The 23,939-nt window shown below is 44.9% G+C and overlaps 9 protein-coding genes across 9 annotated transcripts, besides 3 other annotated features; 4 read left to right on the plus strand and 5 right to left on the minus strand.

Annotated features, from left to right (window-relative positions):
• Nucleotides 1–1,799: 1,799 nt before the first annotated feature.
• On the plus strand, nt 1,800–2,666 carry TSTA_049960 (uncharacterized protein; the record flags this gene model as incomplete). Its single annotated transcript, XM_002485466.1, has 2 exons — nt 1,800–2,575; nt 2,635–2,666. The coding sequence occupies exons 1-2, from the start codon at nt 1,849–1,851 to the stop codon at nt 2,664–2,666; spliced, it is 759 nt and encodes a 252-aa protein (XP_002485511.1). The 5' UTR covers nt 1,800–1,848.
• Nucleotides 2,667–3,951: 1,285 nt separating this feature from the next.
• Nucleotides 3,952–3,974: a microsatellite.
• A 499-nt stretch (nt 3,975–4,473) lies between these two features.
• Nucleotides 4,474–7,740: a mobile genetic element.
• Nucleotides 5,860–6,723, minus strand: TSTA_049970 (reverse transcriptase, putative; the record flags this gene model as incomplete). The annotated part of the gene is made up of 3 exons (XM_002485467.1): nt 5,860–6,040; nt 6,209–6,558; nt 6,649–6,723. The coding sequence occupies 3 exons, from the start codon at nt 6,721–6,723 to the stop codon at nt 5,860–5,862; spliced, it is 606 nt and encodes a 201-aa protein (XP_002485512.1).
• TSTA_049980 (uncharacterized protein) lies at nt 7,105–7,850 on the minus strand (the record flags this gene model as incomplete). The annotated part of the gene is made up of 4 exons (XM_002485468.1): nt 7,105–7,364; nt 7,402–7,433; nt 7,469–7,791; nt 7,830–7,850. The coding sequence occupies 4 exons, from the start codon at nt 7,848–7,850 to the stop codon at nt 7,105–7,107; spliced, it is 636 nt and encodes a 211-aa protein (XP_002485513.1).
• Nucleotides 7,851–9,094: 1,244 nt separating this feature from the next.
• Nucleotides 9,095–10,173, minus strand: TSTA_049990 (uncharacterized protein; the record flags this gene model as incomplete). Its single annotated transcript, XM_002485469.1, has 2 exons — nt 9,671–10,173; nt 9,095–9,363 (listed from the first exon to the last, which is right to left on the minus strand). The coding sequence occupies exons 1-2, from the start codon at nt 10,107–10,109 to the stop codon at nt 9,095–9,097; spliced, it is 708 nt and encodes a 235-aa protein (XP_002485514.1). The 5' UTR covers nt 10,110–10,173.
• Nucleotides 10,174–10,870: 697 nt separating this feature from the next.
• On the minus strand, nt 10,871–13,187 carry TSTA_050000 (pyruvate dehydrogenase kinase). Its single transcript, XM_002485470.1, has 4 exons — nt 12,771–13,187; nt 12,569–12,717; nt 11,479–12,512; nt 10,871–11,425 (listed from the first exon to the last, which is right to left on the minus strand). Exons 1-4 carry the CDS (start codon nt 12,880–12,882, stop codon nt 11,362–11,364), a joined length of 1,359 nt encoding a protein of 452 aa, XP_002485515.1. The 5' UTR covers nt 12,883–13,187; the 3' UTR covers nt 10,871–11,361.
• Nucleotides 13,188–14,909: 1,722 nt separating this feature from the next.
• Nucleotides 14,910–14,964: a sequence feature (CT-rich).
• A 616-nt stretch (nt 14,965–15,580) lies between these two features.
• On the plus strand, nt 15,581–16,008 carry TSTA_050010 (uncharacterized protein; the record flags this gene model as incomplete). The annotated part of the gene is made up of 2 exons (XM_002485471.1): nt 15,581–15,854; nt 15,902–16,008. 2 exons carry the CDS (start codon nt 15,581–15,583, stop codon nt 16,006–16,008), a joined length of 381 nt encoding a protein of 126 aa, XP_002485516.1.
• A 2,658-nt stretch (nt 16,009–18,666) lies between these two features.
• Nucleotides 18,667–20,938, plus strand: TSTA_050020 (MFS sugar transporter, putative; the record flags this gene model as incomplete). Its single annotated transcript, XM_002485472.1, has 3 exons — nt 18,667–19,111; nt 19,163–19,920; nt 19,978–20,938. 3 exons carry the CDS (start codon nt 18,667–18,669, stop codon nt 20,716–20,718), a joined length of 1,944 nt encoding a protein of 647 aa, XP_002485517.1. The 3' UTR covers nt 20,719–20,938.
• Nucleotides 20,939–20,944: 6 nt separating this feature from the next.
• TSTA_050030 (phosphoglycerate mutase family protein) lies at nt 20,945–21,906 on the minus strand (the record flags this gene model as incomplete). Its single annotated transcript, XM_002485473.1, has 2 exons — nt 21,777–21,906; nt 20,945–21,683 (listed from the first exon to the last, which is right to left on the minus strand). Exons 1-2 carry the CDS (start codon nt 21,830–21,832, stop codon nt 20,945–20,947), a joined length of 795 nt encoding a protein of 264 aa, XP_002485518.1. The 5' UTR covers nt 21,833–21,906.
• A 168-nt stretch (nt 21,907–22,074) lies between these two features.
• TSTA_050040 (ribonucleoprotein, putative) lies at nt 22,075–23,924 on the plus strand. Its single transcript, XM_002485474.1, has 5 exons — nt 22,075–22,323; nt 22,426–22,480; nt 22,534–22,807; nt 22,869–23,273; nt 23,335–23,924. Exons 2-5 carry the CDS (start codon nt 22,438–22,440, stop codon nt 23,588–23,590), a joined length of 978 nt encoding a protein of 325 aa, XP_002485519.1. The 5' UTR covers nt 22,075–22,323; nt 22,426–22,437; the 3' UTR covers nt 23,591–23,924.
• The last annotated feature ends 15 nt before the right edge of the window (nt 23,925–23,939 follow it).

The following is a 23,939-nucleotide window of genomic DNA, read 5'->3' on the forward strand; positions in this document are numbered from 1 at the left end:
CCTGGATTCGTTATCAGGTCGTTCAAAATTGGTACATGAAACGCCTCTGCAACATGTTCTAGGAAACAGTTCTCAAGTCTCCGGGAGATTCAAGGTACTCGACGTCTATCTGGTTGATTGGAGAACCCCATTCAGCATCAGCCAGTGTCTAAGCCACGAGATTAACTGTGTAAAGATTATAGCCTTCGGGCCGATATTTATCCGTACGGGATAGAACACCTCACTCCTTAGATAGTTTCCTAGAGAACGAGAAGGAGAATAACGAACGTTGAGAACGCTCCATCGAGAATCCATCAATCCCCAAAGGGGAGCGTACAATTGATATCTCCACTACTGCTCATAATCCTCGGCAACCAGATCTTCCTCAAGAATCTTAACAAACTGATTGCATATCCACGGGGATAGTGTCAAACGAGGCGGTAAAGCCACCGGCCTTTATGACAGCCTTTCGTAAAAACATCAATAATAGTCAAACATATTAGAATGTTCCCATACTAATTAGGTTTAGCGTAACGACTAATCCGCGCCTGGGAAGGCTGATTTGGGGAATTTCATAGGCTGACGTACAGGCGTAATTGTAACGATATTCATTTAAAAAAACCCTCAAGGCTCTGACCATTTTATTCTTCTCCAAGGAATTTTGCATTTCGATTTTTTGTGATGGGTCTATGGCAACAAATATCGGAATTCTTGGCTCAACTCTTGACCTTATTACATCTGCAAAACTTACTCCTACAGAACACTTGTTGCTTAAGGGATTTCTTAGTGAAGCGGTCGATCCTGACTATGCAGCACGATGCATTTCCCTGAGAATCGAAAACAGCGGAGATCGCAATGTAGAAGAGGTCCTTCGAGAATTAAAACAGGATTGGAAACAACTAGTTCTGAAGTGTGAGTAAGCATAGCCTTTATCGGCATATCAAAAGCTTATCATCGCCTTTGGTTAGTTTCCAAGACAGCAGATATATCGCCAAAAATAGCAGACCTTGTCAAGAGTCGAGATGGCATACACTGCTGTTTAGCACCAGTTAAGGATAAATTAGACGTGATAAATGTCGCTCTTATTGAACCTGCATGGATCATACCACCAAAATTCTTTGATGATGAGCAGATGGACCCTCGGGTAGGCAGTCTTCTTTTAATATTAAAAAACCCAAAGTATTTTCTTGCTGACCTCTATGCCAAGAGGCCACTCTTTTCTCTTTTAAATACTTTCCTAACGCCCGCCAAAACATGGCAACTGCAGGAAATTCTGTGCGATAGAAATGGAGCGCGTATGTTAAGGAATCTCTGGCTTTTATCACCAAGCATCCATTCTGCTTTTAGGAATGGCCATGTTCAAATTATTCCATCTACTGGCCGATGAACGTGGAACATGGCTGAGGATGATCAGGAAAATGCAATGACAGTTCAAGTTGGTTTTCCTCCCATGGAAGATATATTACTTTCTTACTTACGTACTCCCATATCTACAGTATACCATTGCCCGGCAGTGTCCAGAGGAACCTATGGGCCTTTATTTCAGCGACGGGACCCCATTCTCTGCGTATTCTCATACATTCACAGTCCATACGGACAATCCAGCCACTCATTGCCTTCCCAGTCCTTTCTTATTTCATGTACACCATATGATTGCTTCTTCATTACATCTTTTCTTTATCGAAGATTGCATTGCCACAGCTGGCCACCAGCTCCATTAGGTAGGTTGCCTCTGTTCTCAGTATGATGAATCAAGCAAGAACTAAACAGTATTCTGATACAGCTATTTAGAGTAAACCTGCCCAACAAATAATGCGGAGATTTTGACATTTTGTGCCTAAAATTATAAGGGTGTACTCCTACCATATCATGTCAAAAGTAGGAAAGTATTTCTACCCGTCGGACCATGCCTTGGTCCGCCGGCTCCCTTTCGGGTTATACTTGAAATCCTGTGCACGCTCCGGACAGAATGAGGCGGTGGCTTTACAACTTGTTGAGGAATATACATCTGTTCCAGCCCCGCTTTGGATCGATGATTACGAGGAAAATGGAAACATAATTTTGATTATGACCTCAGTACGGGGGCAACCGCTACGGAGCGTTTTTCACAGACTATCTTATCAAGAGCGCGAGCAGCTCTCCAAGGATTTAAAAACAATCATCTGTGAACTTCGGCGCATTCCAAACCAAACACCCTATCGTTTCGCGAATACGTTAGGTAGCGCCCTTTTCGATCACCGTGTCGGTAAATTTGGACCGTTCATTCAAGCATCAGGTTTCCATAAACACCTTATCCCAGAGCACACGCCAGCCGAAACTAGAAGAGCAGTTACCCCAATCCATTCACGTCATCATTCGTCGTTCTTCACCCATGCGGACATTAACTGGTCGAATATTTTCATTGACCAAGGCAGACTGGTTGCATTGGTAGATTGGGAATGTGCAGGGTATTATCCTGAGTATTGGGAGTTCACGAAAGCAATGTATGGAATCATCAATGATGAGGCCATGGAGAAGATTGTGCGCGACACATTTGATCAGGACTATACAGACGAGCTAGAAGTGGAGGAGAAACTTTGGAGAGAGTCACCATGGGGTATTTAGGACTCATTTTACAATCCAATTCGAGTTCAGACAAATCATAATCCTGTCTAGTGAAGCATTTCAACTACCGTTATCATGAATAGACTATACCTATTCAAACTAATATGCTCATGTATAGAGAATGCGAGGTCATTTGGACCGGTCCGCCTGTATATTGAGTTGTCTCTTCAATAGATCTAACCCGGTCTCCTGTCGGGCGGCCGTCGATTTGAGACCGGTGGAAATCTATGATCATGATCCGACCCTGTTCGTCATTCAATAACCTGTTTTCAATCCGCTGGTGCTCATACACGACACCTAACTGGCGCATCTGCCTTTGGGACCCGAAGTCGCGGCAATACACTCTTCAAAAAAGCATACGAGCAAGCGTACAACCAGCCTGGTGTCGCGGACCTGGATCCACCTGAGTTGTCGTTGTACAGAAGTGTGTCGAGATACGTTGAAAAAAGGTTGAACCACACACGCGTTCCACTCAACACGAGTAAACAATGGTAAGGGGAGAATGACGTATTACAAGAGAAGATATATTGCAAAAGTAAACACAAAGGTAGGAGAGATCCCCGTACAGCTTGGTGCCCGTACGAGTTAGAATGCCTTGCTGACTCTCGCTGTAGTATTCAAGTGACTTATGTTAGTGACTTAGGTTAAAGAGCAATGAAAAACTAAATACATGATGGTAAATGAGCGTCCTTATATATCCAGTCTCTCATGTTTTGTATATCGCATAATCGTAGTAACATCCTGTAGTATTGTTACTATATCTTTTGTTGGGAATATCACCTCACATCACATATCACCTTTGCCAGCTATTTACATCCATACTAGATCATCTAGTATGCGCGCAGCTTTTTGGTCTAGTTGGTCAAAAGCCCAACATCTTTCTAGCCCAATCATATCACGGGTTTCGCATACCCTTATCTCTGATAAGATAGCGGTATACTTTATCATTATTATCACGTGACTTATTGATTGTCCAATCATGATCCTGTTATCATGTGTTCCTGTCATCCAATATGTTTCTTTATATCGAGTAGCTAATGCAGGTGATTAGCTTCATAGCAGCAGATGTGTGTATGCCATTTTCTATATATATGTGCGAGGTATTTGGCAATCTGCCTAGTCAATCAGTTAAATATTCGATCACAATACCGCCTGACTTCCAAGTCGATACCCAGGTGAGTTTGTTATCGTGTTGTCTATGGTAACCTGTCATGTAATTAGTGTGTGGTTTTCTGTTACTGATTTTTCTCCAGTAGTGTCTAGGAAAGTTTTTACCTATGTATAATCCAATCTACCTAATAATAAATATATTTCAACACACCTCTGTACAGCCAAGATGGATCCAGGTTCGTGACACGCTGGCGGTGCATAATGATGATGATGATGATGATTTATTACGCCCGGAGGGACTAACCCTATAGGGCACTAGTGCTCTAGATATATACAATTCATGTGTTTCCGACCTCTCCTCCTACAAGCCCCTGCTTTTCCTGCTTCAATGTAATTATCTTGGTATCTGGAGTTAAGGCCTCCGTGGCCTGTGGTTCCCAACATCTTGTGTGTTAAAAAGAATTGATAGACCGGCTTAAAGGCTGTCTTCTTTAAGTATGTAGTGTCCTATTCTCAGCGGCTGCAGCGGTGTCTATCGTATGTGAGGGTGGGAATAGTTAGTTAGTGCTGGCTTCACTGTGATTGACTTGGTTCCTGTTCCTACTCTATGTCAAGTCTTCCTATTGATATTGCATATCTAATTGTTGTTCGTACTACTTTAATATCTGATCGCTATTGCTCAGGATTAGATCGTGCCTTTCCTCTAAGGTAGAAAGATAGACTCCCTCTTCTCATTTCTGTACACTGTAGCATGCCTTCTCTCATTCCTACCCACTTTGTGCAGCGAAATAGAAAGTGCTCTATAGTCTCGCTTGCCTGACCACAAACGCAGAGGTCTGACTCTATGGCTCCTATCCTATTCAGGTAGCTGTTAAGCCTAATCATTCCTGTCTGGAGTTGCGTCAGAACTACAGCTTCTTTCCGCTTTAGCCTATCATATAGGCTATTGGTGTGCTTTCCTGGCAACGCTGAGTCAATAGTCTTTGAGTATTTACCCACTCCATCTGGAAGGGCTCTCTTGTGCTATTGTTTAGTGATGGCAAGTCTCACTGTAGTAGGTTTAGCCTGGTACGATTGCTTTTCTGGTTCATATCTTTCTCTCGTTGATCTTTGAGCGGCCATTTTCGCCTTTAATCTTAATATAGAATCAGTGTATACTGGGACCCAAAGTAGGCTGATCACATTTTCCCTTCCCCGAAGAAGCTGGGCCTTTATATATATCTATTGAATTACTCTCTAGCTAGACTGTTGACGCGGTTGTCCAATAGCAGCTAATGCTGATTGATTGCTGCTGAGAATGGTCACTTACCTATTGAAGACCTATAGCGGAATATGTTTTAATCCTGCAGCTATTGCTTCTAGCTTAGCTGTGTATGGGTTCTATTCTGTTCAACTTAATAGTATTGTAGAGTAGCTAGTCAGTATATCACCCACACTGTTAACCTGGGTATCCTTAATGCTTCCTCCCATGCCTACTATGTCACCCTTAGTGGACGAGCTAGTAGCAATAAAGATCCCTTCTGCACTGTTAGCAATTTCAATGGCTTTCTCTCTATCCTGTTCACCTCTTATATGCAGTCGATCTGTCCAAGGTGATACCGCGTACACGTTGATAGTTTCCATACCTTCTGTTGCATCTCTTCCTAGTATTTGCGCTATACTCTGTAGTGGAGAGGAAAACCTCCAAGTTAATGTGACCCTCAGCTTCCTTAGTAGGTTCGTTCCAGGAAGTGCATAGATATTAGCCTACAGTTTTGTTGCTTTCTCTGTGTGTTGCTCTCTAGATGAGTGAATGTTTACCTCAGCTTCTACGACTGCCATCGTAACTGTCCAAAAGACTCCCATGACTGCTATACCCCCTATCTTCTGCACTCTATTTAGACACTGCGTTCCATGTGTCTTGCAGGCATGCATCCACACACTAGAGGTATAGTCTATTATAGGTGCCACTGTTGCTATGAATAGTTGCCTTGTAGTCTATAGGGAGAGTGCCTTTAGCCTTCTTAGTGCCATAGCAGCCTTTAGCCCTCTTGTTGCTGCTCAAGCAATATATTGTTTGTAGTGTAGTTGAGAGTCCATAACTACCCCAAGAATCTTGGCATACTCTTTTGGTTTAACTAACTCTTCTTTGACCATGAATGCAGCTCTGCTTGACCAATCTAATTTTCAAGTGAAATATACAATAGCTGTCTTTTTGCCTTCGAAAGTAGCTCCACTTTGCTTCTCCCAGTTGAGAGCGCTGTTAATTATGACCTTAATGCTAGATTGATTTGCCTTAGCAGTTGGGCCTGTTACCCAGGCTGTAAAGTCATCCATAAAGGCGATTGAGCCTCCTGAGGCACTGATCCTATGTTGCACTAGATCTGCATTGAAGAATAGAAACAGCATTGGGGATAGTGGCGACCCTTGCAATAAGACTGCTTATAGTAATTCTTTTTGTTTACTTGTTAGCCCGTTGACCACAATAGTTGCTGTGCGGTTAGAGCAAAAAGCATCAATCCACCAAACTATATACTCTAGTATCCCTCTTGCCTTGAGTCTCTGCAGTAGCCTCTCCTTGTAGACTCCATTGTATGTGCCTTTAACATTGAAACTGATCATACTAAGCACTCTTTTGTTTCTCCAGGCCTTGTAAATCTCTTCCTGGAGTAGTAGCAACGCTTGTTCTGCTGAGCGCCTCTTCCTCGCTCCAAAATGGTTTGTAGGTAACAGGCCGAACTCTTCAACAGCATATGATATCCTCTCTACAACAACCGCTTCAAGTATTTTACCTAGTGTTGAGAGCAACGATATAGGCCTCCATAATTTAGCTAGTGCGTAGTTATCCTTCCCTAGCTTTTTAAGTGGTATAATCTTAGCGTTCCGCTATTGAGAAGGGATTTCACCATCTTTAAGTGATGTTTAGAAGATAAGGAACACCCTATCTTTGACCACTAGCTAGAGCTGTTTCCATACCATTGCTAGCAGGCCATCTTCTCTGGGTGCTTTCCATAGTTTAGCTTCAAACACTTTTTGCTTAATCTCCTCCATAGTTAGGTTTGGCATGTGTATTGGCTCTCTTTATTGTTAAAATCTCTTATTCTTAATTCTTACTAGGAGAGGTGGGAAGAACGTGGCAAGCAGCTCTTCAGCCTGTTCCATTTTATCTTTAGTAGTAGACCTATCTGACCGCATTAATGGTGGTATTTTATTGCTGAATGAGCTCCCACTGGGCTTTAGATACTTAGTTGCCTGCCATATATTAGTATTATTAGTAAGGAAGTCTTCCTAGTGTGCCTTCTTCTATTTCTAGATTACATCATAGTATTCTTTTGCTGCATTTTTGGCCTGTCGTTCAAGCTCCGGATTTATGTTTCCTCTTCTGCGTTAAGATCTAGCCTGATTTCTCTAGTAGGTGTATATACAGCGAAGTTATATTAGATCTGTTGTCCACCATCGCTTGACGTATAGTGAGGGCTTTGCTTTCAGTGTTAGCTCCAGGACTGCTTTTGTGATCACTGTTATGAGACGGTCCATCTGCTCTTGTACAGAGCCGCCTAGAGGAACCACCTGTAGATTGCTGGCTACTCTGGATCTGATCTCAACCCAAGGCGCATTTTTCAAGAGTAGCCTCTCATTGACTGGTCGATCTGGAACTGATATGTCAAACTCCGTCTCAATTGCTGAATGATCTGATCTATGGTTTGTATAGTGTATGCTACACTGTACCATCTCTTCTACTAGCTCTGTTGATGCTAGTACTAAGTCAATTGTTGTCTCTCTATCCCCTAATTACCATGTTTTCGTGCCTCTAGGTAGGAGGCTGTGTAGAGAGTTTTCGCTCATATAGTCAATTAGATTGTCGGCCTCTCCCTGTCTTGCAGAAGATATCTTGTCTCCTCCCCAGAGTTGGTCATGCTTGTTGAAGTCTCCTATTATCAACATATCTGTCTGTGTTCCTCCCCTACCCTGGATATCCGCTACTAGGCTGCGTAGCAATCTAATAGTGGATGTTAATGCTTCCTCACTGTTCCCCTCTACATAGACCGACACTACTAGCACTACCCGGTCTGGGAGTTGTAGTATCGTGGCTATTAGATCTGGAAATGCTACTGGGATCTATTCAGCTTCAATATCACTCTAAACCCAAAGCATACTCCTAATCGGCTATCTTCCATTATATCTCTCTATAGGTATCATCTTTGTCTAGTAGCAGTGTCCTATTGGGCTTGTCACCACGGTATTTTTGATTACCCGTGTGTATAGTTTAGATACTGCCACTACTCTGTAGTCTCTAATTTTATCATCATTTATTAGGCTTTGTTGTACTGTGTCTTGTTTACTAACATTTAGTTATAGGATGTAAAGTAATTTATGCATCAGACTGTAAGAGGCGAACCTAACAGTTTCTACTAAATAACTCGTGAGGTCCTCTATAAGGAATGCATTTTAGGACTAGGGCCTGGCAAGTACTATGATGGTGTCTCTCCTTTGCACATTTACTATATGTCTAAGTCTTTTTGCATGAAAAAGCCTTATGTCCTATCTCTTAGCAGTTATAGTATTGGAATAGTCCTATGCGTGGTTTAAAGGCTCGAGTGTATGCAGATTCTCCTGCTATATTGAAGTAGTTGCCTTCTAGCAGGCGTTTGGCGTATGTCCCTTTAGTGATATATACCATTATAGATCCATACGCTTTATTAGAGTCCCTCTTGCTAAGCCAGGTAATCTTGGCAATGTCAATGTTATTCTCTTTCCCTAGGGCTTCGGCTGCTCCTAGTAGGATATTACCATCTATATCCAGGATTGCTGTCCGGTTAGCATTGTCGATTTTAATTAGGTAGAGCTGGTCTCATAACACCCTCTATCCCAGTATATTTAACTTTTGGGCAGCCTTTTTGACACATAGAATCTCATCCTCCTGTCTGCAAATAATTTTAACTTGGTCAGCATTCTTTGGATCCTTAATTACTACTGCACAGCGCCAGGTCTCTATTCCTTCATTTTCCTATATCTCCTTTTCAATCATTTGTCTAACATTAGCTATCTGCGTCTTGGCTTTGTCTTCTTCTCTGACGCGAGACGTGTCAATTATGCAGAATAGTGTATTAGCCATTGTAGGAGGCACTGGAGGGCCGAGAGGGCCTAGGCGTATACCCTGCTGGTGAATAGATTAGCTATTGATTATGTCTGCGAATGATGGCTGTGATTTGGTCTGTATGAGAGCTGCGTTAACTGACACTTTCACAATGGTATCTAGCTGCTCCCGGAGTTGCTTGTAGTCTTCCGCAGCTTGGCTTTGGATTACTTCTATTTAGGCCTGTAGTCCCTTGATCATATTGTTTTGTTCCTAGATAGTTTTTTCCTGTTTACTGAGTGTTTCTTTTAAAATTTTGACCTCCCGATAGGTGCCCTCCAAGTACTAACACATCTTTCTAAGTATCATTTGGTTTTCGTCCTGAGCGCACTGTCTCTCCTCAATCTGATTAGCAGCCTTCCTCACTGCAGTTGGCTTCACTTTTGACGCCGTCCTCCTAGTCGCAGTGGTGGCATCGGTGCTGTCAGCACCTTCCAGAGCTTCTCGAGCTCTCGTTGACGGCACTACGACGCGTCCTACGCGCGTCATTACGGCCGGATCTTCCTCCATCGCGCTTCCGGCCCTCTTCGTCTTTAACCCAGCTACCCAGGGATCTCTCCTTTAATCACGCAGATCGTATTTCGATAATCAGAAAGATCCCAAGAAATCCTTCCTCCACACTTCTGGCGGTGCATACAAGGGAGTGCTTCTCAGCTAAACCGACAGCCAGCGCACAGACGATTATCAATGTACAAGATTAATAAATATCTTGTATGGCATTCGAACAGTATACACATTCAGCAGTTTTGTCCAATCACGCTAAGCACTAGCTAGCAAAGATGAAAGAATTTCAGCTTTTCTTTGAATCTGGGGAGCTCAATGTTGATTTCGTCAAACCCAAATCATGGTCAGAGAGAATACGGATGGGACAGCCCTTTCTCTCAGCCCTCCGCTGGAGCCACTCGCGATTTCTCTCTAACTGCTCCTCTGACAAAGGTCCTTTCACTCTCTCCTCACGTAATGGTGGCGGGAGTAGATCCTTGTCGGGATGAAACCACTGATCCTCCGAGACTTTAGTACCATCAACTCCGCGATAGTTTGCTTCGTTTTGCGAGTCAAATGGCATGCGGTCAAGCATGGCTTTGATCAGCTCAGGTCGCAGCCCAACAGCATCGACGACCTTCCGATCGGCTGTCAGGGAGCGTAAAACTCCATCTTTGCCAATGGACAAGACTCCTTGTAGTGTGATATCATGTTGGATGCTGTTGAGTATATGACTAAGCTCTCGTTGTATTTCCTCCCTGTCCCCATTGTCATGAAACACAATTTGTTGAGAAGGAAGCTGGTCATTAGTGCCCATTTCGTCCAAGAGTCTATCAGGTATCGTACTATTTCTCAAGATAAAATTGTTTAGTTAATTGAGCAAGACACAGAGGAGGTTGTATCAATATAAGCAGGAAGTCCCCTCACAGTTGTTATATCCTACGGGCTACGTCGTAAATAGGAATACCTTTGATCTGGACTGTCTTTGACGTGGCGAGCTATCATTGATCTGGCCACTCGAGCCTTGTCATAAAGCAGGACCATTTCAACCAGTAATTCTTTTGCCACGTAACATCCCTGCCTTCAAGATGTAATTTACTTCAGACATACTTATCCTGCGAACGCTTTCCATAAAAAGATATTAGACCTGCAAGATGTCTTACTATGTAAGCCTGGACTCATTTTCCCATTCTTGTGATGATTAATATATCAGATGTACAGGCCAGACCTTGCTGCTTCACCAGAAAATCGTTACGGTATTACAAGTTCTGGCTCTGGAAATTTTCTTTACTACAATAATGGTCGAAGGCAATTATCCATCATGAAATACATGTTAATTTTGTGTGAGAGTCAAGCAAGCGACTATTCGCAAAAATGAAGCTGACCAAATGCGGCGGCAGCTGAGAGAGAGTAAAACCCCCCTACCCCGGGCAAAGGAAACCTGGTACATATAATCACCTAGGCACGGCATAGCTAGGTTTATCAGCCTGGTTTCTCCTCGAGGAAGACGGGGCTGTCCTAACAAACGCCGAAGCAAGAGATATGATACGTAACTGGTCATATATCTAGATAGATGCTTGTGGACGAGAACAACCTCATATGTTCATACTAAGGTATTTTCATGCATACTTATAAGATGCATAAATATAGACCTATTAAGCAGGTCCTAATGTACACTTTGTAATAATAGCGAAAAAAAATAATGAGGATATCATCATGCTTATCCAATTCCTTTTTCCAACCAAAAAGATAATTCAAATAAAGAGATATCAGGACTGATTGACATGATATCAATCAGAATCCTGATTATCACTATGCAGCGTAGATTCTACATCTGCAACCTGTTTTCGTTCCGAAACCTCTCTAGTTTTGAGTCTTTGCCGTAAAGCTTGTGCATTCATAAGCGTCAATCCTTGGGATGATGATCGTGCCACGAATTCTTCGCGAGAAGGTTTCGTTGTTGTCTTCGAGTCTGTTGTTGTACGTTTGACGTCAGGCTCGGGATAAAATGGGTGTAAGCGGTTAAATGATGTGAATCGTGCACGGCCATCCCTCATGACTGGTGATTGTCAATGGAGAGGTTCAGAACTAGATGATAATCGGTTGAGGTGGAGGTAGACGTCGGTTCCGTAGCTTTTAATGATTAGTACGTCTTTCAATATGAACAGTAGAATGGACAGACTCACCCCTCCATGGAGATTAGCTTTAGATCTCCGCCGAAATATCTCGCATATAATCGACTGATGGGCAATCCATAGCCAAATCCGGCCATGGGAGCTTTGAAATCGCTCTTATCGAAATCTGGATCTAAACTCGGCGTTTGATCAACTGTCGTATACATATATGTCCATACCAAGGGAATGGATGATCGCGGGATACCGCCACCTTCGTCCGAGATCTTAATTGTGATATCCTCTCGACCTTCGGCAACAATGACTTTGGTGACGGGGAATTCTTCTTTTTCGGCGCCGTGCGTCTCTACGACAGCACGCAGCGAGTTTTTGAGGGTCTCGAACAACATGTGCGACAAATGGCCTGGCACATACATGAAATTCAAATCTGGTTTGCAGATTAACTGCACTTTGGGCGCTTCAAACAATCCATAATGGTCCTCGCATACGAATCGCGCGTTCTCAATCGCTTCCGTGGCAACTTCATGTATGTTTGTCTTTGTGCATATGATTCCAACATAATTCGGGTGGTGGGCGTGTGTCTGCTCGGTCAATGCGATATGTTGCCCGATCAGCATCCGGATTCCGATCCGCGACATATAAAAACGATCCAAGAATGCTTGTATGCTCGAGTCTATTTGTAACCGTTGTCGCTTGCGTTTATATTCTAATATACCCTGCGCCACAGTCGTGACAACTCCATCGTGTCTTCGCTTAATCTGTTGTAGAGTCCTCTTGAATCGCTGGTTATATGCATCAATCTCTGGCGGCCAGTCCGCGTAATCGTCGGCGGGCACGAAATACCGCCTCGACAGGGTCAATTTTGCTTTGCCGTTTCCATTGGTCCCTTTGTGGTTCGGGTCCCGATTTTCTTTGCCGTTGGCTGTGATGGCGGAGTCTGGAGATGATCGATATTGTCCTTCTCGTATGCTCGGATTCCATGTTGTCTCACTGAGGGGTTTGGAGTCTTTTTTGTGGTTGCGCATTGGGCGTATGAGATGTGCTTTGACTTCGTCGCTGAGAGAGGGTTTGGGGACATTGATAATTTCCTATGACGCAATCAGTTTGTCTAATCTTGTAGAATATGTCCGTATAGATAACACACCTCAAACGATTGCGCGTACCAATCCTTCACTTTCTTAATCGACGGCATCTCGTTCAATCCATCCGGAAGGTGGTTCAGTTCTTCGACGCGGTGTGCGAGACGGATGGGCAGCTCTTCGGAGAGAAACTGCGAAGCTCTAAACAGAGTGCCTATACACATCAGCACCCCGACTATAAGTCTAATCAATTGATTCAGTACTAACCAGGCGACGGTGTCTCGCCGAACTGCACCATCTGGCGGAGCGATACACCGGTTGCGGGGAAGCTTGCATAGTGCTTGATGGTGGCCATCAATTTATCTGACGCCTTCCACATGATGAGCGATCAATGGCCATCAGGTCGTGCCCGATGTCAAATCAATTCCAATGATGACAAGACTCAAGGATAAAATCAAGCTTGAATTGAACGGGTCGTACGACTGAGTCAAAAGTTGACTCACAGCTCGCCTGACCTTAACCTTACGTTGTTGCTTAACCGCCGGTTGTCGGTCGGACCAAAACGGGGCCAGCTCTCCCCGCCAATTCTCAGTGGTCAATCACCCCAGTCCGGATGAAAGGCCGAGGCTGTCTACCGAGGTCACTTGGATGCAAAATAACCAGAGAGATATTTATTGTCAATATGAAAGAAAGGAGAGGAGGAAAAGAACGAGGATGTTGATGCACCAAGTGTGAATCCGGTTGTCGGATATTCGCTGTTATGTCATACGCACGTGACCGAGTCACATGCTCTCACATCTAGGAGCCTAGGAGGATACTCGAACAATACTCTTGTATTCTGCTGATCATATCAGATGTCTATCATGGTGATCCTGTGAAAGGCATCGTGCGAACCTCTGTTTTCTCGAGATCAAGTATTGCAACCGCTTGAGGGCAGCATAGAAGTTGATGAGTCGTCCCCGGAATTCTTCACGATGGCTTGTATAGGCATACCGGCTACAGACGGGAAGTATATTTCCATGGATGGATACTTTCCTGCGCAGACCTGAATCCCAGGCCCCATTAGGACCATTGATCATTAGAATGGTGGATGTTGATACCCTAGGTATAAGTATGGGTGACATGGAACATAAGGTAGTTAAGCCTTTTAGGATCCCGAAATCAATCACACCTCGGGCACTTTTATCACCGAGAGAGTTAGCATAGTCTTCGGTGATGAAGCAATCTACAAGCCCTCTGTTGTTGGAGGCAGCCTTATCGGAGGCATGCCGTGTACAGTATGATTGAAATCGATGCGCCGATCAATGCATTGACAGTACTTTGTTATTTTCGAATATCAGAGTGTGTATGCATAGGGGACTGGACTCATTTCAACCAACAGATACTAGTGACATGTAGCGTAACGGAACTGGACCTCCGGCGGCCCGTCAAAGGTTTAATAAAGTACGCAGCCAATGGCCCTGCAAACATCCACTTGTTAGTTGCTCACTGTATTCTGGAGATACCGGAGCCTATCTGAGCACGTACTGGGCAGTGGAGGTATCCTGCTCTGTAACGGCTAATCTTTCGGGCCAGACCCCGCGTTCAAATTGAATACGGAGTTTGAAAATGCTGTCCAGTTCGCTCTACTCAGTAGCAAAGAGTATTTGCAGAATTCACCGTTCATTTTGACAGTCCCAGTCTTCGATATTATAGTTTCCCACACACACATTAAGAGGAGTAACCGTGCGTTCAGCACCTGGCCGAACTCGGTAATTCCTCATTTCCACCCTGACTCTTAGTGCTCATTAGAGCCGCGCTTCACGATACCCTCTAGACTTGGAGACTATCTTCATCGCCGTCCTTTCTTTCTTTCCTTCTACACTTCTACAGTTGGAACCACGGAAAAGCGCAACAAATAGTCATATCGGGTGGGACGCCGTTTTTACCACGTTGCCATAACACAACAACATAGCCAAGAGCAGTAACAGGACTACCCACTCTTTTATCCACTCATTTATTTCAATCTTTTTCCTACAGACAACTGTGTCAAGACTGACACTTGACACACTTTTGATTTCCGCCTACAGCGTCTTGCATTGTAGTGGAGTCCTGCCAACTGGACTCTGCCCACATCGCGCACTCTTCCTGGTCGTCCGTCAACCGAGCTGCTTTATCGACCGACTTCAGAAGGTTCTAGGAGATGATGATGTACAAACGAGCACATTGATTGTCTGATTATTGACCGCATGAAGGAAAATTTTCGCTTGAAAGAGAAGAACATCAAATATAGAAGAAGAAAATATGACATCTCAGCTTCATCAGGATCAATATCCGGACCTCCTTCGCAACGCCATTTACTAAACAACATCCTGGCTCCGCATCATCCTGTCGCTGTCGACTTCTGCTAGGAACTCTAATCCCGAATCTCTTTTTCTCTTTATTTCTCTCCTTTTATTTTTTTTTCTCGGTCTCTTCTCTTACCGCCATTGTCAATCTTGGAACTTGTCACGACTTGCGCATGACAGCTTAGTGGTACGATTAATGCTAAAGGTCTAGTCGCTTTTCGACCTCGTGCTGCTGAGAAAAAAAAAAGATTTTGCCAGAGCTCAGCTCCCTAGTTCGACCTGTCTGGCATCCGAGCGCTCCATCTTCATCGGATTCTAAATCACCCTGCACCATATATTCTTGGTCTTTTTATGAACGGCAGAAAAAGAAAAGAAAAACATACGCTCGACTGCCAGAAAAGTGGGTGCCAAAACGTAACGACGCGTTATTGGCACAAGGATTATTCAAATTGCCACTCCAGCTTCCGTGTTGCCTGCTGTCAGCTCGACGTTGGCGCATTCAAATCTCGACTAATTAGGTGAATTGTGCGGTGGGCCTGCAGAGGCGAGTGAGTCCATAGTTACGAAAGGGTTGATAAGGAAAATTTCCCACGATTATCCTGCATCGTCACGTCGTCAATTCAGATTCTATCGATATATATATCTCGGCTCCAGCAAACAAGCGAGAGTAGGTAGCGTCGCTCAATTCATTCATCTGAACATCCTTAGAGGTCGCCGTAACTGGGTACAGCTCTTCAATCCAGCATCATCATGTGGCAGCGTCGTTCCTCTCAAAGTGAACCATCCCTCTCATCAACAACATCGCCCTCCAATCCGGCATACGCCTACTACTCATCATCATCCTACTCTTCACAAATGTCTCGACGAGGTCCCATAGAAGGGCCACCGGGCCACCAGCTCCGACGCAGAGTCACCTGGCGTTCCTCCGCATATAAGATTATCGCCTATCTTTATGTTCTCGGTATTTTGTATATTGTCTGGTTGATTCGAGATTTGTTCTGGCTTCCATTCTCGTCAACTTCGAGTACCAATGGAAATCATCGTCCAAAGGAATAGATTGAGGTTCTAGAGCGCATGGTGGGTTTTCCTGGGTGATCTTACGCCAAAATCAGAGATTGACACTAGTCGATTTGCACCTAGTCAGGTCGCGCGACAATCGCCACCCGTCGCTCGCGTGATTTCTTGAATGTATGGGAATCCTGATGGAGTGAAAGCGCCACATATGGATACTGTCATGTGGTCACGCAAACCCTAATGAGCCTGAGGCCACAAATGCCAGCCATCCATCCATCGAATCATGATCAGGGACAAACAACAACAAGGATAAATCAAACACAGCGAACAAACAATAAACAAATCTAATCCAAAGTCACGACCCGGTTGGCTGAATGCAAAACATATGCTGCAAAGGAATAAAAAGCAAATACTGCATAAAGTTCTGAACTACAGATTCGGCTAGAATATCAGTTGAATGTTCCATTGAAAAATTGTGGGGATGGCCAAAACGTGTCTTGCCAGTCAGGGCAATTGATGAACATTGAGCAAGCAGACAATTACGAAAATACGAATGGTTGTTATGATAGGTCGGCGTACTACAATAACATTACGAATCTGTGCAGAGTGCAAATATTCTTTCCACTGACTTGACTCGTCTGAGGACTGGCCGTTGCGTTGGGTCAGTGGCATTTGTATGTCATGGCTCATCAGGCTTTTGACCGACTTGCCATCTGACGAAGCTGAAGACAAATATATCTTGTCCATTCTTTCGAAATCATTTTCCGGCCATCATTTCGTCCTTCTTCCACCGTCTAATCAAACGGAAACGACAATGGATACAGCCACCAGTCAACTTCATGCCCAACTCGACTCTCAAACTCCAACGGGCGCGTCCTTTTTCTCTATCCGCATGAATCAACCCCAAAGCAGACCGATTCACACCCCCGCTACTCTGAAATATATCCATGCCCATCGCTTATCAATCACACAGTCCAAATCGAAATCCTAAAACAATGAAAACCCAACACCAAACGCGAAAGAAGACTAGTGAAAAGCATTAATCTCGGCGTTTATTTGATCCTCACTCTCCCGACTCGCATCGGACGGAATACGATCTGTCACATGTTCTGTTATGCTTCACTCTTATACTCCGTATATACCCCTCCTAGCTTAGATTTATGTCTAGATGAAATTGATTTAAATTTAGTTTGTTTTATGCATGGGCTAGCAGCGCAGTCTTCGTATTGGCTTGCATAAATGCGTGTTACGTTGCGAGTTGGACGGTTGTCGGGAAGTCTTTGTAGTCGCTAAGTTTAATATCCTTGTACTACATAGTACATACAGCATAGCGGTAGAAAGATTTTCTTTCTGGATCGGATCCAACAATGCACAAATCCATAACCAACATACCCCTTGTCAGCACATACTACAGCAAAGAGTCAGCATCTACATAAACATAATTTGCCCAAAACAGCCTAGCGCAGTCGAGAAAATAGAATTTCGGCCCCCAGAAGCCGACCGGGGCCCCAGCTTGACTCTCATTGGACAGTCGGATTAGGATTATCCAATCAACGTCAAGATTGACATGCTATTGTGGGCTTCGGATTCTATGGGGTTTCTGGAAGCCTGGGGAGAGTCACATGACCTGTGCCCTGTTTTTATTTCTCTTTTCGTCACTGATTCATATTTTTCATTTCACCTGGCTACTACTCTATGATAGGGATAGGTAGTACACATAACCATACACGAAAGACACCAGAGCGATCGACATCAGCTTAATCCGTAAGAGTTACGTACAAGGTTAAGTAGAACCTAAAGCTTAAAGCTTCTGGAATTCGCGAGTCATGTTTCAAGCAGCCATTCACCACTCTACGCTCTTTAGTCCTCATTCTGGCCCCGATTTAATCGGTATCAACTCACATTTCACGGAGTAAATGATTAGTAATAGGGCCCGAATATGTACTAGTAGTGCAGAACCAACACGTTGACATGTACCGCATAGTCAACAGCAGGCCGTGATTCCGTGACCAAGTCAGCCCGTGCCCCCGCATTGTATCACATAGCAAATTAGTGGCTCTACGCGAAGTAATGGGGTAGTCAATCGTTTTGAATCCAACCAATATGACTCCCTAAGCGAGGAGGGGGGTTGAGTCTTTCGCCCGGCCTTGGAGACTTAACTCCAGGCTAGTTCTCTAGCTCATTGTTTAGTAAACCTGCACTCCGTACGAAAAACTACTTCATTGGGCACATCGCCCTGTTAGTTCTCCATATTTCTTGATTGATCACCGATGTAGTCAAGGACCGACCAAGCCGAAAGTGTTGGCCCGCTAGTTTGTTGGCCATTTAGTTGGTGGATTATGGACTTCCAGAAGGATTGGAGTCTGGGAAGAAGAATCCTTAACTTAACTTAAACTTGAGCCTTATCCAGCTTTTCGGGGAGACTCAACGCTGAATCAATACGTACTCGATCATAGCATCCCTGGCGACTGACTAACCGTCTCTTCCGGGATTACTCTCGGTCTGCTTTGCTTGCTGAATTATCTCTCAGTTACAACTTATACGTGCCTTGTGTATATCGTTGATGGAGTTGAAAGTCCACTGGTTTTATTCTTTTAAAATTGAGGCCATCCGTCACAGACGCTTGACATAACAGGGTTATACCACGTTCTGAGGCACCTCCCTCTTACGGCAATCCGTGAAACATCATCCAATCTTTTGAAATGAGCACCGTCAACAACACACAAAACTGACATAGGCGAGAAAGAAAAAGAATAAAGCTCCATGGCGCTCATATAACCTGGACACTATATTCAAAAAGGGGGAAAAAAAATTAAATAGAAATGCCATCGACCTTCGGATGGGATCACTTCCCATTACCAGCCGATAGGCGACATCATCACCACGACAACTTCGAATTCGTCGCCCAGCAAGACACCCTCCACACAGCTCAAAGACATCGTACAAATCTCACGGCCGCCGAACGCGCTCGCCGCAATCTAAACGCAAAACTTGCAAATCCACTTGCTGGATTCACGCATGATGAATTGAAAAAGCAAGGTCTCCGGTTCAGTATTACACATCAAGTCGGCGATGAAGAAGATATAAGGGCGTTTGAAATGGGGGCTGTGCTGGCGCAGGCACCCGAGAAATTCGAGGAGATTGAGGGCTTGACGGATGAGGAGTTGCAGGTGTTGAGGCAGGAGTTTACGAATCGTTGGTCGCAGCCTGCGTTGATGTATGTGGTTATTGGGATTTGTTCTATCTGTGCTGCTGTGCAGGGGATGGGTATGTTTCCTTCTGTTCACAATTAAATATTCTGTTCTGACAAGAATTCAGACGAGACCGTGGTCAACGGAGCCCAAGTCCTATACAAATCCCAATTCGGCATCGACGGCAATGACCCTCGCTCTACATGGCTTCTAGGTCTTCTCAATTCCGCGCCTTACCTATGCTGCGCTATTGCCGGCTGCTGGCTCACTATCCCGTTCAACCACTGGTTCGGCCGCCGTGGCACAATCTTTATTACCTGCGTCATCTCTTTCTTGGCTTGCATATGGCAGGGCTTCGTCAACACATGGTGGCACATGTTCGTCGCTCGCTTCGTCTTGGGATTCGGTATTGGGCCCAAATCAGCTACTGTTCCTATCTACGCTGCCGAAACAAGTCCGCCCGCCATTAGGGGTGCGCTTGTTATGCAATGGCAGGTGTGGACTGCGTTCGGAATCATGTTTGGCTACGCTGCTGATTTGGCGTTTTTCAAAGTGCCCGATCCGCCTCATATCTGTGGCTTCAATTGGAGACTCATGATGGGCTCTGCATGTATACCGGCGATTCTGGTGTGTGTGCTTGTGTTTGTCTGTCCTGAGTCACCGAGATGGTATATGAGTAAAGGACGATATGACAAGGCATATCAGACTATGTGTCGACTTCGGTATACGAAGTTACAGGCCGCCAGAGACGTATATTACATTTATACGCTATTGGAAGCAGAGACGAGTATGAAACTGGGTCAGAATAAAGTCCTCGAAATGATCACTGTGCCACGCAATCGTCGTGCTCTAATTGCCTCTGAAATCGTCATGTTCCTGCAACAGGTATTTCCCCTTCTTCCCTGTCCATTGAATTCAGACATCCCACTAACCTAGGACCAGTTCTGCGGTGTCAACGTAATAGCCTACTACTCCTCACAGATATTCCTCGAGGCAAATTTCTCCCCAATCTCTGCCTTCAGCGCCTCCCTAGGCTGGGGCGTAGTAAACTGGCTCTTTGCAATACCCGCCATCTACACAATCGATACCTTCGGACGACGCAATCTACTACTTTCCACATTCCCCATGATGGCCATATCCATGTTCTTCACGGGGTTTAGTTTCTATATCCCCGAATCCCATCACACAGCTCGAATAGGCTGCATTGCATTGGGGATATTCTTATTTGGCGTCGTGTATTCTCCCGGTGAAGGGCCGGTGCCGTTTACGTATTCTGCGGAGGCGTATCCGCTCTATGTTCGATCATACGGCATGTCCCTCGCGACTGCTACGACGTGGTTCTTCAATTTTATCCTAGCCATGACGTGGCCATCCTTGTCATCCCGGTTCACGGCCGCAGGTGGATTCGCCTGGTACGGCGCCTGGAATGTGGTGGGCTGGTGGCTGATATTAATGTTTATGCCAGAGACAAAGGGAAAAACACTGGAGGAATTAGATCAGGTATTTTCCGTACCAACGAGGTTCCATGCTGAGTGGGGATTGAGGCAAATCCCCTATATGATTAGGCGATACATCTTTAGACAGAAGGGTCTAAAGCCGGAGGTCCTTTATGAGAAGGAGGATCCAAATGCGCCGCCAGATACGGAACAGCATGGTTATAGGGAATTGGGAATGTTGATATAACTTTTGGGGTTGAGTTATGTATTTATGATTCATGATAAATATATTAGATTCGTCCATCTTTTTGATAAAAGGGAACTCAGTCAGACAGCAGTTGGACATGATATTTCACTTTCCGCATGGCGAGACCAAGTTCTCATCTCGGAACAGGTCTGTGTGAAACAGGTGTCATCATGTTGAGTTTCCCATTGTCTTCAAAGCATGTACTTTGTAATGTATGGTATAGAAGTTATCGCTTGAAAAATGACTCGATACTCCTCTGTTTCGAGTCGTGCTGCGAACTTCCTATTCCACCCCTTGTGCGTCGCAGATCTCTTAGATGATTCTTATTATCAACTGATAATATTTTCATGGTCCAGTCAGAAAGTAGCGATTCTACTTCCGCACTTGTTGTCGGTAGTGAGCGATGAACGGATAACTCCATAAAACCCGTATTACTCCAAAATGGAATCAATACCCCTCCCGTTGTCGTTGACAGTGTAGCCACTTCGGGAGAATAAGATACGTTTTCCGGCGAAAATGCATGCACAAGACAGTTCCATAATACACGAAGGATTATACCGTGTGCCACAATGGCAAGTGCCGGCTCTACTTCAGTATGATCACCGCTATGACTCAACAAAACAGGGAATAGGTATTCTTCCAAGAACTTGTTTGCTCGTGTTCGCATCGAGGCTTCTGACTCGGTAGGTTCGGGTTCTACTGTCGGCGGCGACGCAGTAGTTGTGGACGCATGAATGCGGAGGCCCTCGCGAGATCCGAAATGCTGTTCTCGCAATAAGGGAGTCACGATTGGCAATATACCAGAAGTGCTCGTATTGCATATCCCCTCAGCCGTAAGCACCGCCCGCGTCAAATCCGAAACAAAAACATGCTCAAACTTGACGGCCGCGGAACAGAAATGGGTTGCTAACCGTTGAATCTGCAGAACGCCGTGGTTCGTAAGTGCGGAGTCTGTTGTTCCAGCCCTATATTGCTTTACAAGAAAGGAAGAAGAGGTCAATGATCACTGTGTCTTGATGCTGCGAACGGTAAGTAGAGATGAGAAAGGTAGACGATACCAAGCTTGTCCCACATTATGGACAGTCTCAGCATGCCGGATGAGATAGATTTTCATCCTGGCTAGTTGTAATTGTTGGGCGATGAGACATTACAGTGGCATTGTCCTATAGTTATGATCAAGGACGTTGCAGCGATTAAGATAAGAAGAGAAATAGGAGAAAAGATTGATGATAAATTCTCCCAACGATTATACTAAGCCAAAACAAGTTAAGTACCCACGCTAACCCAGTTTAAGCATTACATCTAAATAGAGGAAAAGAAATGGGAATTTAGGGGGAAAAGGAATTATATGATTTCGAGAATGAATCTTGTTTATTCGTATCACTGAAATAGTTACTATATACGTATATAACCGGTTCTACGTGCTTGTTGGGTTGATTTTATCTTGGTATATTTACTTTCACCTTAAATCCCTGCGGGGCCGACAAATTAATCTCACCCAGGCGGGAAATTTTTTTATATCTCATTCTCTAGTGCCGTGAAAGAGGCCACTGTACCATTCTCGTAGCGGGCATTGCCAATTCTGTCAGTTTAGAACAGTGAAAGGTGAGTGGATGGCCTAGTTATTTTGATTTTTACTGCATTGAGTCACCAGAATACTTGAAACCTCGCTCAACGACTGTTGTGCCCTGCTAAGACGGTCAACAGTCAATAGTCAACATGGCAGACACCTCGGAACAAACCAACGAACAACAGCCTTGGAGTATGGACGCCATCTTTCAAAATCTCGAACAGAATACGTACTAAACAAAACAGCACCAACTAAGCAGTCGAATGGCGTCCGCACTACCGGTCGAGCATTCAACTCGGCCAACTGGCGGGTAAAGAGCGACGACAGCCCTAGCACAAATAGCCCCCGGTTCAACCACCAGTCCGGCAGTAACTCTCCTCGCTCCCCCTTCCACAACAAGTCATGGCAACCGGTACCCCAATCTATCACCGAGGGTCGACGGCTCTATGTTGGCAACATGCCCTACACGGCCAAGAGGGAGGACGTGGAATCTATCTTCGAAGCAGGAGAATATTCAATGTGCGGGGTATTACTGATATGAAGTGCGCGCGTCGGCTGATTGATACCTTTTAATCCATAGCGAACGCATTGATATTTCGATCGATCCTTTCACAGGCCGCAACCCATCGTACTGTTTCGTCGAACTAGCCACAAAGGAGCAAGCCGATCGAGCAATGGTGGAATTGGATGGCAAAGATCTCCAGGGCCGACCCGTCAGGATCAAACCTGGTGTTGCAAAGTCAGCTCAGGACCGCTCTTCATCGACGCGCTCTCCACAAAACTCTCCCTCTCGGCTCAACGATAACACTGGTTCCCCCTCTACGCTCGTCGATCGCTGGCAACGCAGAGACACCTCTTCTTCGAACAACACCAAGGGAAATGACATTGAGAACAGCCGTCGTCTATATGTCGGAGGTCTTCCCAAGATAATGGACAAGCAGGCCCTCGACGCTGATATTCAAGGGTTTTTCAAAGGATATAACCTGTATGTATCACTGTGACCGCTGATACCCCTGGTAATCGACCATTGACTGACGTATCTCCAGCGAGGCAATCTCCAAGCTCATCACTCCCCATCCCTCAAAACGCTTCGAGCCCGGTGACCACTACTACCTCTTTGTCGACTTCGCAACCATCGAAGACGCCGCAGCAGCACAAACCGCCCTCGATGGCCAGAACGGGCCCTGGGGCGGAAAATTACGGCTGGGCAGAGCTCGTGGAGAGTCTACAAAGATGATTTCGGACAGGCAGAAGTTGGCTTCTCAGAACGAGGTTCCTGAAACCGCGACTGTCTCTGCGTAATCTCATAGCGCATTTATTTTGATCTGTCTTCGCATATGTTGCATAAAATAATCGCCAACGAAATATAAAGGCATGAAATTCAGTTTCTCACAATATCTCAGTCGTTGTTCCTTTATAAAATAAGAATAGAGAGTGGTGAAGATAATCAGACTCGTTATCAACTCCGTAGTGTAGCTTCCCCGCCACAGCTTAGAGCTCCTTCCTCTGGGTTTGCCCCGCGACCTCATCAACTACTTTGAGATATCGGATAAACCCTCTTTACACAACGCTCCATGTCTCCGGAAGATCAATAACGAAAATCTACAGTAAATGCCCATCCACGGCCAGCTTCATTGCCATCCTCGCCCCC

The sequence above is a fragment of the Talaromyces stipitatus genome, genomic scaffold, assembly GCF_000003125.1.
Source record: "Talaromyces stipitatus ATCC 10500 scf_1105507295515 genomic scaffold, whole genome shotgun sequence".
Lineage (NCBI taxonomy): Eukaryota > Fungi > Ascomycota > Eurotiomycetes > Eurotiales > Trichocomaceae > Talaromyces > Talaromyces stipitatus.

Coding starts and splice junctions, on each gene's coding strand:
- TSTA_050000 (XM_002485470.1), bottom strand. CDS start 12,882: ATGTGGAAGGCGTCAGATAAATTGATGGCCACCATCAAGCACTATGCA. Junction 12,513..12,568: donor GGTACGCGCAATCGTTTGAG/GTGTGTTATCTA, acceptor ATTGCGTCATAG/GAAATTATCAATGTCCCCAA. Junction 11,426..11,478: donor AAGCTAATCTCCATGGAGGG/GTGAGTCTGTCC, acceptor AATCATTAAAAG/CTACGGAACCGACGTCTACC.
- TSTA_050040 (XM_002485474.1), top strand. CDS start 22,438: ATGGCAGACACCTCGGAACAAACCAACGAACAACAGCCTTGGA. Junction 22,481..22,533: donor CAACGAACAACAGCCTTGGA/GTATGGACGCCA, acceptor TAAACAAAACAG/CACCAACTAAGCAGTCGAAT. Junction 23,274..23,334: donor TTTTTCAAAGGATATAACCT/GTATGTATCACT, acceptor ACGTATCTCCAG/CGAGGCAATCTCCAAGCTCA.